This window comes from Ptychodera flava, chromosome 10 (genome assembly GCF_041260155.1).
Source record: "Ptychodera flava strain L36383 chromosome 10, AS_Pfla_20210202, whole genome shotgun sequence".
NCBI classification, from domain to species: Eukaryota; Metazoa; Hemichordata; class Enteropneusta; family Ptychoderidae; genus Ptychodera; species Ptychodera flava.
In genome coordinates, this window is record NC_091937.1 from 8247150 (window position 1) to 8264666 (window position 17517).

General features: G+C 38.1%; 1 protein-coding gene and 1 long non-coding RNA gene across 2 annotated transcripts; one reads left to right on the forward strand and one right to left on the reverse strand.

Annotated features, from left to right (window-relative positions):
* The first annotated feature begins 1766 nt into the window (after positions 1-1766).
* On the forward strand, positions 1767-13159 carry LOC139141903 (charged multivesicular body protein 2b-like). The gene is made up of 8 exons (XM_070711662.1): positions 1767-1947; positions 3484-3575; positions 4271-4312; positions 7770-7871; positions 8278-8328; positions 9353-9455; positions 9752-9858; positions 10326-13159. The coding sequence occupies exons 1-8, from the start codon at positions 1920-1922 to the stop codon at positions 10431-10433; spliced, it is 633 nt and encodes a 210-aa protein (XP_070567763.1). The 5' UTR covers positions 1767-1919; the 3' UTR covers positions 10434-13159.
* Positions 13160-13264: 105 nt separating this feature from the next.
* LOC139141904 (uncharacterized) lies at positions 13265-14607 on the reverse strand. Its single transcript, XR_011554269.1, has 2 exons — positions 14492-14607; positions 13265-13985 (listed from the first exon to the last, which is right to left on the reverse strand). It is a non-coding gene; the product is annotated as an uncharacterized lncRNA (long non-coding RNA).
* Positions 14608-17517: the final 2910 nt, after the last annotated feature.

Sequence of the window (17517 nt, forward strand, 5' to 3'; positions counted from 1 at the left end):
GTTGTTGTTTTAATCAGCACAACAGATACATAAATCAGAAAAATAACATGATCCGTTGTAAATATGAGAAGACCCATAAGCCTGGGGTAGGGGCTTACCCATAGGTAGTGCATTATAAGTTAGTTCCGTTGGATTGTATAAATAGAAATGCAAGAAATCATCCGTCTACAATTGTCATTGTTTTGAAACTTTCAAACTTAAACACAATTGGAATGAGAAGTCAATTCAAAAATATTAAATTATTAAATATCAAAAAGTGGTGCGACCTTACTACATTTCAGGATAAAAGGACAAGATTCCCATCATCGGTACAAAAGAAGCTGCATAAGATGCCGAATCGGCAGTTTTTGTTAGTGATTTTGATAAATATATCATCGTGTTCCTTCATTGCGGAGTTAGCAACACATTACACATTTTGCTTCGTTCAACAGTTATTCCTAAGGGAATAGCGTCATGTCAGATAGAATCAGTTTTAATCAGCTCCCTACATATTTGAGGGCTGATATTATCAAAAAGTAGCATGAACTGCACAAAACCGAATGGTACAGCGTATTTCTATATACGATATATTTCAAAAAGTTTGAAGTGAACAACATTTTTCCTCACGGTAAGGGAGCCGTCATAATTGACGACCTAGGGATGTCGGGGAATATCACCGGAAACTCTGATGTTATGTCGAGTAACCCCCTCCCCCCACCGCCAACCATGATGAATTTGAGTAACCCCCATCTCTCTGACACAGAAATTTTGACTGACCCTCCCCAAGTAGAAAAGTTAAATATCAATACGTGTATTTGTAAAATTCAAAAAAATGGAGCAATAGTAAAGAAATTTCAAATCCTGGTGTACCCTGCTACTATTACTGTCGGTTATGACGGTCGAAAGAGCCTGGTGAAACCAACAAAATGAAATTCAAAGCCACAACAAAATATAGGCACAAAAGCTCTTGTAACTCGAGTATCCAACCATATAGTACCTTTTTATTTACAGGGGCATCATGACAGGGTGTTCACTATCTGGCTGGACAGAATTTGAAAGTAGAGGGCACGCAAGAGGCTGACTCGGAATGGAAAAGTGTCAGAGAGGGGTAATAAGTTGCAATTGCGTTGACAATTTTGAGAAATTGTGTGCAAATGGCGCAGTTTGGTGCAATATGAGAGGTATTTTCAACGTGTTACCATTAAATTAAAACTGTTAGAACACCCCAGGGGGAGCACGCGAGGGAGTTGTCCGGTTCCCTTCTCTCGCATTGAAAATTTTGAGAAACTGATGTGTGCAATGGTGCAATCTGAGAGGTAGCTTTCAATTCTTTGAGTGACACCCCCCCCCCCCCGATTTCTCCGACTCTCCCCAGACCATATGACGGCTCACTGTTACTCTCAGACTACTTACAATACATGCAGTTATAATCTCGAAGAAAATGAGATTATTTCTGATCGTGAAGTCGTACACTCTCCTCGCTCAAATGTTTCTAATACCGTTATTTCTTTGAAGATTTACGTGTTGTTCAATGACTGCACAGTCCCTCGTGGGCTATTCAGCTCTGGGACTATTGGCCCCATAGACGAGTGTACATAAGCGAGAAACTCGCTTATGTACACTCGTCTATGGGGCGAATAGTCCCAGAGCTGATAGCCCACGAGGGACTGTGATGACTGACAGCTATCTCCGAGTCGTGACTGATCGATACTCCTGGTAGGAAAACATGGATTGTTACTTTGACTACTTGAGGGCGTTGTCATACTCGTCTGAAAACGAGGCTCTTCTATTTACTTCCGGGTTTCCTGGGCATTTGTGCATACAGTGAGCTGTGTACAGTCATCATCACGTCATCCTATCACATGCATATGATCAACCCCAAGACATTGTACATATCGTAGAATTCTCTCAGAGTTATAGCTTGATCAAGCGTATTCAAAATGTTTAAAAAGAAGCCTACAACCAAGGGTAAGTAGATGTATCTTGTACTACAAAGATCTGCCCAAATTCACCCAGCATCTCTCCATCAAGTTCCGTTATTATTTACCGAGCAATTTAGTGTCCTGTCTGTGTTTTGAAATGCAGTCAAGAAAACGTACTTTGTTGGCTGTCCTGCTAATTATTTGAACAGCGACAGACTGTGGACGGTATAGCTCGTGTAGCTGGCGTGCTAAACCAATGAGTTACCTCCATGGCTAAACCATGGACGTACCACATCCGTGGCTAAACCAATGTAGATACATGCTAGTACGATTCTATGTGTTCCCGGGCAGATCGTCCATGTCCTCCACTACCAGGCTGTGGTGGTCTGAGTTACATAGTCGGGAACACAAAGCATCGTCCACAAGGCAAGTCTACACCAAGATATACTAGCACACCTGAAAAGAGGACACAAATTACCGGGAACCTGGGTCTGTTACAATCTGAACACGAGCTCTTGACATTGAAACGGACCTAGCCTATTATTTCTAATTATTGTGGAATCTGGAGGTAAGAAGGCATCACATACACGTTGTTTTACTGATTCAGGTCTATCGAACGGTCCTACTAATTACTGCCCGTAACTGCCCGAGGCTGCCCGAGAACTGCCCGAGGACTGCCCGAGGAGCAAGTAGGCCAAATTTCGCCAATTTTAACACTAAGCCAATAGCTTGAACTTATATTATGCCTGGCTAACCAAAAATATCATTGATTTAGTGTTTTCTTTAGCGGCTTTAGAACCCGAAAGACGCCGGGCTTTCGACGAGAAAGACGTCCCCATCTTGATTGTGAGATCATACCATTCAGTGCAAGGGGTGGTAGGCTATCAAGCTGTACGCACTCGGCGAGGTTATTGTACCACCTCTCGGACTAAATGGTATGATCTCACTATCAAGCTGGCGGATGTCCTTCGAGCGGGGCCCTCTTCAGAGTTCCAAAACCGCCGGAGAAAACATCAGGTTAACGCCAAATCAATGATATTTTTGGTTGGCTGGGCATGATATAAACTGAACCTATTGGCCTAGTGTTAAAATTGGCGAAATTTGGCTCACTTTTTCCTCGGGCAGTGCTCGGGCAGTTCTCGGGCAGTCCTCGGGCAGTCACGGGCAGTAATTAGTAGGACCCCTATCGAAAGCCGATGTGCTAGCAATATGTATTTATTAATTGGTCTTGGTATTGGTCTGAGCATGGATGTAAAAAAAAAAAGATTACATCCATGGTCTGAGGTACAAACTCCCCTCAGCATTTCTAATTCTGTCACAGTCACCTGTCAAGCTGTTACTGTCAGTGACTTGCTCGAAATTTGACACTTGAATGGCTGTCATACCAAAATGGAAAAGCTTTGCTATGTGTACGCTCATGCTAAAATATGGCATGGGGTGAGGTGAGGTGGGGCGGAGTTGAGGAAAGTTGTGCTATTTGGTATACTGTATACATCAGGTTACCACATATTAAAGTAGATGAAGACAGCCAGATTCTAGAGTCAGTGAAATTTATTGACAAGTGCCATTTTTATCTTTGTAGAGATGATCCGACAGAATGATCGTCAAATGAGGCGGACACAGAGAGATCTTGAGAGAGACAGAGCACAGCTTGAAAGACAAGAGAAGTTGTTGGTAAGGCCAAATCAAAAAAAATGTTTCCAGTGATGTGTGTGTGACCTACCCTTTTCATAGTCCTCCGACCCTATGCATTTTCAAAAAATCTCATATATGATTTTACCAAATTTCACAGATTTTTAATTGGTTAAACCCCCCCCCCCCCAAAAAAAAAAAATAGATGAATAAATAAATACAAAATTTAAAAAAAAAGGTCCTGACTGACCTACCTTATTTCCTGAGGGTATTTTATTTTAGGGAAATAATATCTTTTATGCCTAAGCTGACGAAGTAATAGTAAAGAATTTGTTACAACTTTGTTATGGATATGTGTGTTGAACAGTGTTCACACAGTCAGTGTATCAAAGTATACACTCACTGGGACACTGATGAATACCAACTTGTATGTAATTGTGAATTGCGACCAGGACATTGAATTGTGTTGCAAATTACACCCATGCTTTACAATCTTTAGATTAACTTGAAAGTAAAAAAAACAAATATGGACAAAATTGTGTCCTATATCTGACAGAATGCACTTTTCTTGTTGACAAACATTGAAAATATTAATGTCTGTATTTGATGTGGCTTTCAATGCAGGTCTATTTGTGCATTTTGAAAACATTTTCACCAGGACTCTTACTTGCAGAACTTTTCTGTCACTGAAAGGTTGCATGTAATTGTTTTACAATGTTCCATCTTATTGTTACTAGGAAATGGAAATAAAGAAAGCAGCAAAACAAGGCAACAAACAGGTCAGTGATGACTACATGTATTCTTAAGGTAGTTCGTGCCTCAAAAGTGACAGACTTAAACTTTTGCTCAAACTTTCCTCAAGGAATCTTTCAACCATTCTCGTTCAAAATCAAGAATAAATCGGGGGTCACCGTGCGCAATTTTGGAATTAGAGAACCAAATAACCCAAGATTTGTGATATTTGAAATTCAAAATGGCCACCATCCCTGTGTTAATTTTAGGGGTAAAAATAAAATTTTGGAATTTCTAAAAACTAAGACTATGAAAGTTTTTCTTTATTCAACAGCTTTAAAATGAGCCCCCACAAGTGGTAGATTAGAAAAGAATTGTAGAAATTTGAGAGTTCGAATATCTGTCCCCGAGGCGCATTCTACCTTAATTTGCTCCTCTCTTGTCAACAGTTTACATATTGCAGTGCAATGCACAAACTTTGCATTCAGAGACATGGCAAAGCAATATCATTTACAGGGATAGAAATACTTTTTTATTTCTTGTGGCAAAAGTTTGCCACCGGATATGAAATCTGGTGGCAATTATGAAAATCTGGTGGCAGTTTAACACATTATGTGATCGGTATAATACAACATTTTGTCATTGCCACATACTCATTCTAATTTATAAATTCTTGAAAATATGGTGAGTACACGTCACAAAAAGTCAACCCATACTGCATGCCTCGAAAAAAATTTTCAAACTTACTAACCGTGGGACACGTGAATTTCATTTTTACTTGCCCGAGAGGAAAAAGTACTTGCCCTAAATTTCTAATAACTGTACCAGTAATTTGTAACAGAGAGCAAGAGTTTGGCCATATGAAGTGAATTCAAAGAGGGAAAAAACAGATTCAAACAAGAACTACATCTTGTTAGAATGAAGGACTATTACCAAATCTGAAATGTCCCAGAAGAAATGTGAGAATACTTTAGTCTTTTCTGTAGATTTTGGCCATTTAGAAAACATCTTTGAATTTGGAATTTTTCCACAACCTAGTCCAAATTAAAATCTTTGCATAAGAGTAATAAGATTGTGTGATTTACAATGTGCATGGCTGGCTGCTGCTCTTTATTATCAAGCTGAGATCACAAACAACTGCTCTGCTAGTGTTTATCTGCCAATGCATACGCACATGTACATCTGCAACTCTTTACCTGTTTACATGTTTGCTCACTGAGCACAGCAGTCTTTCAAAGTTTATTGATAAATGTATTCGTCAAGAGAGCAGATTCAAGTTTCGTTTTCGTTACTCTTCAGTGCAGATTTGTTTTCTGTAAGTGCGAGCCGATCCCTAAAAACCAAGGTCACGTAATTTGAAACTGTCTGCATCTCACGCACTACGTAGCTGCAATATGTGGCCTCCTTGGTCGACTGAGCCTGTTTCGACTACGATGTAAACTTGTACTTTTTCATCTGGGTGTTGATTTACGTTGAACAGTAAGCATTGCCGAGATCTATGGCTTTGGATAAGTTAACATCCATTTACAAAGCACATGGTGCAATTACACTATCGCGTGAAGCCAATCGACTGTCATTCAACTCATACACTTGCACAAAGAGAATGGCAACCACTGTCAAGAGCATACCACTTTACGGCACACATACAAAACAGTGAGTTCACTCCGTGTCGTCGGAGAGAACATGTCGCAAAACTCTATTTTTACGACTTTTTTTGTTTTACAACAGCAAGAACGATTATTTTGCGATGTCGGGCGGATTTTCAAGGGTTTTCAGAAAACACTTCTGAGAGTTGAAGGACTTACAATGATTGTAGACGTGTACAGACCTAATGAAATACGTTTTCAAGCTTGAATTGTCCAGAGCTTAGTTAATTCAACCACTGGTGGACTTGCCCGTCGGACGGGAAGCATATTGATTTTAATTGCCCGATCGCAAAATTCACTAGCAACGGGCGTCGGGCGATAGGAATTTTTGAGCCTGTACTGGCTAATGAATTGCAAGTATTTATTATTATTTAAATCACGCATGCTGCAGTTTGGCTTTGTTTTCAAAATGTCACAACATGCTTTTATCTTGTGCCCTATGACTGCTTATGCGGCTATCACAGAGAACAACAACATGTCAAGTGTACAAACGCTGCTGTCATCGATATGGAGATTAGCCAATCACAAGTTTGGATTCACGCTATGTTTTCATTCATGCAAATGTCGCAATTAGTTTGTTTTTTTTTTTGCTAATGAGTTTTTTTCCGCTTTCCGACAACGCGTGTTCCTTCAGTGTTCCTTCATTCAAGCCGTAGGATCGATGACATGATGACCCAAAATTTAGTGGCAGAAAAATACCACCAAAAAAAATTTTGGTGGCAGATTTACAGTTTTTGGTGGCAAATGCCACCATTGCCACCGATTATTTTGAACACTGCATTTAGATTGCTAGTTTGTATTAGGTACTTCAGGACACCCCAGAATTACTGATTTAGCATTGTGGTTACCTATGAACTCAATCAAATTTGCTCTCTACTCTGATTTAAATTTTGAGTCCGTGCTGGTTATTCTTTAATTTTCTTGAGCTGTACCACGGTAACAGTACATGTAAATAATGTGAGCGTTCCTTAGTCAAAGGGACCACACTTGACAGTGAGTCATTTGAACATTAAAATTGTCAAGAGGATATTTTGAAATCAGACTAAGATATATAAGGGCTTTTGCACCATCCATTCACTAACCTTATTTAAAAATACAATTACAGTAACTTTTGCTAAAATTGTTCATTGTTTTTGCTCTAGAAAAAAGTAAATTTTCTTCAGTTCCTTTAAGTCTGCAGAAATACAAAATATGAGTCTTCCAAACAACACATACCCTGTAACTAAATTATGCAATTGATATTGGTAAGAAATTCATTCTAGTCAGGAATAAAAAGTTCATAATTTAATCCCTACGGACAAAGTCCAGGGGGGGCATACCGTAGATAAGGTCCATGCATGCGTCCATTCATGCAAATTTCTCAGAGATGCCTGGAGCATGTCTTTCAAACTTGGTATAAGGATTGTTCCCTACGTCATATGTACATCAATTTGTTTTGTAAAGTTACAATCCAAGACAACCATCACTTTCATCAATTGTTTCCAAAATCATCAAAGTGGGGACTATGCCATTGACAATGACTTTTTGACAATAGCATCGAACTGTACACACATACAGGCTGTGTTGACAAGTTGCACATTACGCATTTTAACATGATTATCAGGTGGAACAGGAAACCATTGGACTATAGTAAAAGAAGAAAATGATAAATGATAACAATTACATCAAAAGGCACCGCTAATGAAACTGTAAAGATGTCTTTTTCTGTCACAATTGAACTCTGAACTCTTAGCATTGACCTGTTGTTGATGTTCAAATTGCCTCCATATTTCGCTTCTGTTCACATCTGTACATGTGTATGAGTCACATGTTTTGTGTGGTTATCCTGAATCACCCCTGATTTCCGATTACCTTGCAGGCTGCCACCGTATTAGCTAAGCAGTTAGTGAATCTTAGGAAACAAAGAACCAAAAGTTATGCAGTGGGTTCCAAGGTCTCTTCAATAAACGCACAAACAAAGGTGAGTGGTATTACAGCATGTATCACATTTGTCAATATGAAAATGATTGTTCCAGGATTGTTGAGATTCACAGTACCGGTATTTAATAGTAAAATAGAACTTCAGAGTCCAATAAATGTAAAATCTACATTGATGGACTAGTTTTAAAATATCGTAATGTGTGCTGTTTTGCACAGCAGCTCTTTCTATATCTTTGTTTATAATTTTTCATTTTATATGAGAACATATCACATTTGTGCTATGTCACATGTCAATGGTAGTTAAATTTTGAGGTACTAACTTTAATATGTGTGCATTTCAAATTAATTGTTACACTGACAAAAATAGAAGGCAAACCATTATAGACAGCAGTCTATATGAATATACTCCTTTTCTGATGTTTTTCCTGAACATGTTTGTATTACAGGCAATGCATTCTAATGTGAAAATGGCCGAGGCAATGGGCAATACGACCAAGGTATGAGCAACAGTTTGTTATGCTCTTTTGTGTTTAAAATACACATTTTGCATAGTGACACCACAATGGTACATTTACATGTCACTGCTGATCATAGCATCCATTTAGTTAACATACACTCAAGCCCATCTCTGGAAGAAAGAGATTGGAAGTTTTTGAATGTCACACATCAGCGACCTGTTTACACTGTAAATGTAGCAAGTCTCACTAAACAATTTTCACAACTGCACAGCCACGTGAAAACAATAGATAATTATATCACCATAATAGAAACTATCTGTTAAAGAAATGGGGATCAAAGTTGCAGGTTTTGAACCAAAGTGGAGCAATTACGGTACATATGGCCACTAACCACGTAAGAGAGGAGGCTGTTCTGTAGAGGACCTTTAAAATGTAAAATGTTACAGGACAGTCGCAAAGTGACCACTATAGAGAGGTGACAATCTGTAAGAGTGACCACTAAGACAGGTTTTACAGTACATGTAGTGCGGACAATCTGGTCTTAGTGGTCCCCTTACAGAGAAGTCACCTTTCATAGTAGTCTATTGAAGCTGTCCTGCAATATTTTTCATAACACAGACCATCTACAGACCAGTGATCTCTCTTATGAGGTACACAACAATCTCTCAATGCTGTGATTTTGGAGCAATGCTGTACCAGTGTATAGTGTTCAACAAACCCGACTGAATGATTTGTAATATTGATAGAGATAGGCTACATGTATGTGAAAATTATGCTAGAAGTGAAATATGATGAAATTTAGCATAATTTGCTGGCAGTTGTCCATATCAACCATTCAGCAATCACCTAGCTGAAAAGCAATGCCACATCAACCCTGCTGTATAAAGGCCACTTCCACATATACCAGGCAGTGGTCACTGTTCCTCGATCTATTGATGACAGCTATACACATATTTTCACATGTTTCACTGTATCATGATGCCATACCGGTATTGTGAGCTTTGAACTAATGGAGCTAATGTATTCTACTAAAGACTTTGATTTTCTATACCATGTTGTACAGGTGATGGGATCGATGAACAAACAGATGGATCCCAAGAAAGTCATGCACACTATGCAAGAATTTGAAAAAGAATCTACCAAGATGGGAATGACAGAAGAAATGAGTGAGTATGACTAATCTTGCATCAGTACAACCAACGTTTATTGTTATGACTCAGTGGTTAGGGACAAATATGTTCAGTAACATTACTGTTAATGCTGGATCAAAGCTAAATATGACAGCAAGTGTATGGCTTAATTCTTATTGTTGTTTTGGTGGTTAGGATGCAGATATGTTGTGCAATGTTGAACCAGATATTTTAAGCACTTAATTATGAGAGTTATATCATCCAAGTATAAAAGGATAAAGTGCACAGAGAACAGTTTTCTGATTTTGTCTCATTCTCGTTTTTTTTTGCAGTAAATGACACGCTAGACGACATCCTAACAGAATCCGGTGATGAAGAAGAGGAGGAGGCCATTGTCAATCAGGTGTTAGATGAAATTGGCATTGAAGTCTCTGGCAAGGTAATATGTCTACCATAGATGCATCTCTTCAAAAGTCGCAAAATAATAAAATAACACATCTCAGATACACTTCTATAGCTATATTACTGGAGAAGGAATTATTTCTATGATATGAAAGTCAAAGTGAGAGTCTATAAAGAGATTATTTCGCTCATGTTTTTCTTTACATGATTTCAAAGTTTTCACCTTTTCCAAAATTCTTAGGTGTGGGAAAAAAATTAGTACTCTACTTTTAATACCTCAATGGCAGTCCTCAAAGAATTCATAATCTACAGTATTTTTTTGTTCTCTTTGTAACCTATGAATAAAATAATGAAATACTCACTTCAGAGTGTGAAAGAAACTGTGAGTTGCTTTAAAACCCAGAAATATGTATTGGGAAGCTCAAGGCAAACCTAGATGTTTGAGTTGACAGGATATGTTTTCAATGTTCAAACACTGACCCACTTATCTTCATGATATTTCAGTTGGCAGAGGCGCCCTCAGCACATAGAGGATCACTCTCTACAGAGTCAAGGTCAAAGGTCACGGACGATGATCTAGAAGCACAGCTTGCAAAACTTATGAGAGAATAGCTACGAAGTTTCCTGTACATACTTTGAGTCCCTGTAACAATTATTTTTCACTTCAAATCTCATGAGGAATTTTTATGAAGACTGACAAAACGTTTCCACAAATAGCATGTGTTAGTGAAATATTGTCAATATGAACAAAACCGAAATGCTGCTTTTCAGATATGATCAGTTATATACAGTAAGTCATTAATGTAATATTAAATTCAGTTTGGTGATATTATAAAGACATTATGACCTGTAAATTTGTGTCAGAGGTCTCAGCAAGCCAGGTCAAGCTAGAGACTCATTGCAGAGATATCTCGAGTCATCTCACATTGAGAAGATGTATGTGACATGAACAGTTGATGAATAATCTACATGTATCGGTACCTGTACAGTACATGTTAGCACTGTACAACAATCTGAATCTGTTGACTACTCAATTGCATACTGTGACAGGACCCCATGGCAAGACACGGCAAGTGCGCCGTACTCAGGTGTATATGCACTCTGGCTTGTGGTATATTCTACTGTATGGTCGTGCAGGGTCAGCCAACCAAATTGAAAATACACTGAGCTTAGCACACTCGTGATCTCCTGCCATGGGGTGCTGTTAGTTTATATACGTTACAAATGAAAATACAGAAAAACGATCCTTGGAACGCTGTTTCATCATTTGAAGTTTAGCATGGATGATGTATTTCAAATTCCCATTGTTATAATCAGGTTTCATATACAATGATACTGTATCAAAGGCCAGTGTACATACAGGATAGTTCTTGCTCAAGTCTTTTGAAGCAATTACAGTGTGAAAGAATAACACAAAACAAGCCCTGTTTTCAATAAAGTCTTTTTAGATAATAAGTATTGCCATAGCTATCATCTGCAAAATCTTCCATGCCAAAGTTATTTCTTGCACTTGCAGACAACCAGTTTCGGGTTCATTTACAAAATAATAGTTGCTTACAAAAAAAAATACTCCCAGTTACCTGTGCTCACTAACGTAAGATTATGGCATAATATTTTCAGTATTTGCTTTGCAGTGCATATACCAGTAGTATACGCTTGCTCCAATGCAATTAAACTCTGATACATTATTATGTTATAATATATCCCTGTACAGTCTATGAATCCTTTGCACAGATGGTGCAGCTACTTCTGTGTATGACATCAATGTAATACTTCTGTTTCACAACAAAACATCACCAATGTGCTGAAAAGCTGAAGACGATTTAGTCAGAACCACTATACAGACCCCCATACCCAATATCCCTTTCCTTTAACAAGTAAAAAGTCAGGTACATGTACCGGTATATTTGTGTAAAATCATTGTCAGTATTTCCCTGGATGAGAAATGTAAGCAATCATTTGATTCTAGGATTTTTCACCAGAGGCAAACATCTGTTTTACAGCAAAATCTCAGTATTAACCTAATTTTGAAAAGAAAACAGCCAATTAATGTAAAGTAAATTAATATTTCTCACTGAAGACAATATCGTGTGGGAACATGCAAGTTCCTGTAATCTTTACTCAATAATATGTTGATAGTTTGCTGATGGATTTTATAACTCAGAGCAAGTCTTGTCTTTTGCAAAATAGTTTACTCATGCTATTTGGATGTTGGTAGCGATATTAACAATGAAACATGATGTGATATGACACAAAGAAATGCTACAAAAGAAATTGTAAATATATAAATATTCATATACTTGATCGTAATTTTGCATTTACCTGTAATTTTAGTTTTGTGTAGCATGGGAATGGTTGACTTACTGAAGTCGGATTACATAAACCTTCTCATGCTATTTGATATTAGCCTTACTGTAAATAAATCAGTTACAAGATAAACTATTTCAAAGAGTTTCATTTTCATAAAGTTTGCCATCTACCTGAAGATAAATATTAAATGTGTTTGCCTTGAACATTGTAGCATAAGGAAGCGAACCGTCTCTTGGCTACAAAGGTATTTTTTGTACTAAAAGAGGATATACTTGTTTATTATAAGGTAAATACATATGGTTTATCCCTTTTCCTGCCAGACAGTATCACTTCCCCATCTACCAAGTCAGTAAAAAGCAGTGTTGACCCAATTGGCGTGGTACATGTATTTTATAGCAGCTTTAGTCTGTAAAAATCATGTTTACAGTATCTCTGTCTTCAAGGACCTTCCAATCCTCAAGTCTTTGTTGAAATGCACCGTATTGGACATGCTTTGCTTCAGTAGTTCTAACCAACTTGACTTGTGTGGTGAAATACATGTATGAACTTGGCAGGTAAAGGGTAAAGTATGGTTCATTTTGACAGATTGAATTAATTAGGCATTTGTTTTACATACATGTATTGCTTGCAACTGCTGTCCCACTAAGTACAGCGCACACTCAGTGATTCTCTAGCAGGAAATGGAAGGAATGAATGATGCAAATGAAAAAGTGCAACCATAGAGAACCTTTGCAATACAGGCTTTCTTTTGAATGAACCAAATGTACTTCTTTTGTTTGGGGTTCATTACAAACTTTCTCAAAGACCCTCTCTCAAACCATAGCAGTAGTAGTAGTTATTGTCTATGCTCAATCTCCGCAGCAATCCATCTCAAACACTCTCTGAAATCCTAATCTTTGCTTCAACCCAGTCAAATGCAATATACTACATACACTCTCTCACAACATTATCTAAATTTTGTTTTGCCTGCACCACTTATTAAACTATATACGCAGTACTATGTTAATAAATGAGAATTTCTGAACTCATATACCATACTCAAAATGACTCGTCATTCTGTGTTGCACACATCAGCCATCACAGTTTTACCTTAAAAAAGATTCTTCCATGTAAAGATACAAAAACTCTGACAATAACATCTGAAAGGAACTTTATTACTGGTCCTTGCTCTTGTTCAATAAAACACATACACAATCCCCTTGTTATTTTGTGTTGGGTACAAACAAGATGAATTTTGTTCGAACCATTCACCATTTGACATTTCACACTATGATAATATGAAAATCATATGCGGAATTTCCACAATACACACAAACTCTTCACTCCTCCCCACCCAATTATTGTCTTTGTTCATCAATTTCTCAGTCACAATTGTGTGAACGCAGGAATCCTTATGTCAATCATAGAGGATGACATTTACAATGCAACGGCTCAATTACATGAAAAATTGTACACTTTATTTTTACATTTCAAAGTTGCCCTGAAGTTGCAAATAGTCTTGTCAGTTCTTGGAATGGTGACAATATGGCCAATTGCATCATCAACAAGTTGCTGTGAATCCTATGTCATGTGACATTTCATCTGTGATGCATATAATAATTTACATGTATACTTTTCAAATCTAGAAGTCTGGTACCCAACCACACTGAGTACAAATTTTACAACATTCTGGGTGTTTATCCCTGTCTTTGCAATTCTTCTGTCTATGAATGACTTTCATGGGTAGATTTGTGTGCGTGGCATCACAGTACGGAGGATGTTGGGTGTACTTGCACGCACACAACTGATACAACCGCTGAGGTTTTGCAGGAACTTCCCACTTCAAAGGTTTGAATCCAGTTCCAACATGAGACCCTGAAAAAGTACAAATGAACTTTAATAGTCCATGTTCAGTTCTCAAAGTGCTACATCATCGTGCTTCAAATTCGTTATATTTCATGAGTTGGTATATGGCCATTACAAAGATATTTCCTGAAAATCAAAATTACACTGTTCATACAAAGTTATGATAATCTGTAACTTAAGAAGACACTTTATCAGAAAGGCTAGTTGACTTTGACGGGCACAACAACAGCTCATGGCAAATACAACAGAATGGAATCTGTTCAGTATCACCATACGATAATTACTGTCATTCCAGAAAAGTGGACCGCAACCAGTAGCTATGCCAAAGTATAACACCCCTGTGTCACATTCATTCACATCACATACTTGCACATTGAATGATCGACCAGAGAAATTACTGAAATCACAGACAAATTTGTATAATCATGTAGCTATATTTCAGTATTACTTTGACTAGGATCCCTCTCTATCTGTCATGATATTTCCTGAAACGTGGCTTTCTTTTTGTAACCTACCATCACACCATGGCTGCTTCTTGCTCAGTCCACAGGCACACCAAAGTTTCTTGTCTCCTGGTGTCAAGTCAAGAACATTAACAGCCCATACTGGAACAGATGTAAGTTATACACACAGATGAATCATGAAGAACGAGATATCATTACAATGACAAAACAGACTGCCTGATGCATAATACATCCAATAAACAAGATAGTGTGATGACAACACAATCTACAAAAAAATATGAGTTTTTGATTATATTGAGAACCATAAAAATTTCTCTTTTTCATATACATGATAAAATTTATGAATGTCCATTTATTCATGGTTAAGAGCATAATTTTAAACTGAAGTTGCCATTTTCTATTAATATTTGATGTGTTACATTATCACAATATCAGGAGATTAAATCATAAATGTGGCCAATCTTCAATTACTAAATACCTGTACTAGTTAGCAGTTCCACAACATTGAGTTGATACCAGTTTGAAGGCCGGTGTATTTTTAAATTATATGGAAACACTAGAAATTGCAATAACTGTTCAAGCATCAGTAAACATGAGTATGAATCATTCACAAACTCATTTCCATTCACAAAATAATGCAACAGTATGAGAACGTTTATGGATTAATATACAGTGACGAGTATGACTTACAAGAGACACTGCAGGCATTATTTGGTGTTCTTCATGTGTAGATTCTTGACAATCTCTGACTTTGCTACCACTGCACTGACCAGGCTCATCTTTGCCACTGGTGTCTTCTGGTTTGCAATTCTCAGCCATGCATATCGTCACAGTCACCACACTGAAATGGGAAAGAGGAACTTGAAACTCTGTGACCTGGTGAAAGTACAACAGCTGTGTGTTTGCACTGCCATTAAAGCTGAAGTGTGCAAAACTTCTCTACCTAACCTGAATTATTAAGAATTCAATGCTATTGTCATCAATACATGGACTGGCTCCTTCATACCTGGCTGAACTCATTGAAGTCAACACCCCTAGCAGATCTCTCAGATCAAGTCTACAAACCAAACTTAGAGTTCCTTAAACTCGGTTAATTATGATACAGTGACAGATCCTTCTCCTATTCCTCATCATTTCTATGGAACAAACTACCAGCTCATATTTGATCAGCTCCGGACATTTGCACCTTCAGATCTAATCTTAGATTCATTTCTTCAAGAGAACATACCTGTGACCTAGTGTAAAGCGCCAGGGAACATTACTGATGGATACTAGGCGCTATATACATCATTTATTGTATTGTATCGTATCGTCATCCGTAGCTCAAATTAGACCTGGTGCACAGCTTTTATTGAAGCTTGTAAAGCTGCAGATGATATGTCATTGATATTTCAAACATGGCTTTAAAATCATTCAGTCACAAAGTTATAATCAGAGTCTGTATAATGTGTTTGTCAAAGTTTGGTTTATTCTGTGGATTTGACATACATTCCAGTCACAGCTGATATAAAGTGTCAGGTGAATGCTATCTGATTCAAATGTCAGCTCTCAAAACATTTCCAAGCTATGCGAGGCAAGGCCTAGCGTTCTGTGTGAATTGGCACTATAGGCTGGCTAGGCTCGGTGATGGTTTTTTATTAGTATCACTAAGCTAGCTCCCTATACAATCTGATTAAAATCAGATGTAGAGGATGATGATGTCTATACTTACATGGTGTTCTCTTGCTGTCACCTCTCAATATATCTGACCAAGTTCCCATAGAAGGTCGCGTTCAAATATTGCGCTGAAGCTGCCAATCAGAATGCCTGTTACATCGATAACACTGGAGGAAACATTCTAACTTCTGCTATATACATGTAATCACAGAGTCTCAGATGGGTCAACTTCGATCACAAGGTCGAGTTTGTCAATGCAATGTCGGTTCTCTTGTTTTTATCCATTTAAACATCTGATTGTTGTTCAAATCTGCAGTGACAATTACACAACACTACGCACTTTCAAATTTCAGTCTACAATTCAGAAACCTATCAGTTTGTATATGTTTCTTTAACATATCAAACCATAAAAACTTATGTCAGGTCCAACTGCAACTCTTCATTAGTTGTCTCAGTTTCCAACTGGGTGGATGGATGGCTTAGCACTTCAATGCCATTTTTATTCTCATGCTCACGAGTCATACCTATTGTTCTCTGTAAGGTACCTGCTGATACTATGGGGTCGGCTGTTCTAGCCAGAGCGTGAGATTTGAATGCGACCTTCTATGGGAATCGGTCAGATATAGTGAGACTGACAGCACGAGACTACCACCTAGGTATAGACGTAGTTGTACTCTGCATCTAATTTTAATCAGATTGGCTCTCTACATTACAGATACACACCAAACATTCCTCACCATGGATAGCTTATCTAGGCAATATTTTCAGAGCCTGTGTGCTGTGATTTACATAGGATTCAGAGAGGCGCCGTTAGTTTATGTGTGGCACCAACCATCAAGTATAACATCATCATCTCTACCGTTATCCTGTACTATACATGCACTCCAGATTTCCTATCATATAATTTGTTTGGTTTGGATCATTGAGCTTGCTGAGGAAGACCCACAGGTGCTTACGAGCTGGGCAGTCTACTCGAACAGTGATCATGTACCTGCGCCGCTGCTTTGCGCTATATTTCGTTAGAGTGCACAGCAGCATAGCTGCAAAATTGTAGCTCTACGGTGAGGCGGTCGGTAAGTTTTGGTTTTTGGGACATCGCTCACCAGTAGAGCTACAATGCCGAAGGCCCTGTAGCATACAAAATAAGCGCGCCACACATGGCGCGGCATTGTCATGTAAAATCCCACATATTTACTACATTTGGTCATACTGATTTATCACTACTGAAGATTAAACACTATACTACACTAACCTTGTCGTGTATGGGGTTTGGTATTTGTTCAAATACGTCGATCGCGTTCCAAAAACATTCTTGGAGCCGCCATTACCAACTTCCGGTAATGGCGGCTAGGCTCCCAGAAACACGGTCGATGTTTATGGAACGCCATCGACGTGTCTGTGCTAATACCAAACCCCATAAA

Coding starts and splice junctions, on each gene's coding strand:
- LOC139141903 (XM_070711662.1), top strand. CDS start 1,920: ATGTTTAAAAAGAAGCCTACAACCAAGG. Junction 4,313..7,769: donor CAAAACAAGGCAACAAACAG/GTCAGTGATGAC, acceptor ATTACCTTGCAG/GCTGCCACCGTATTAGCTAA. Junction 9,859..10,325: donor GCATTGAAGTCTCTGGCAAG/GTAATATGTCTA, acceptor ATGATATTTCAG/TTGGCAGAGGCGCCCTCAGC.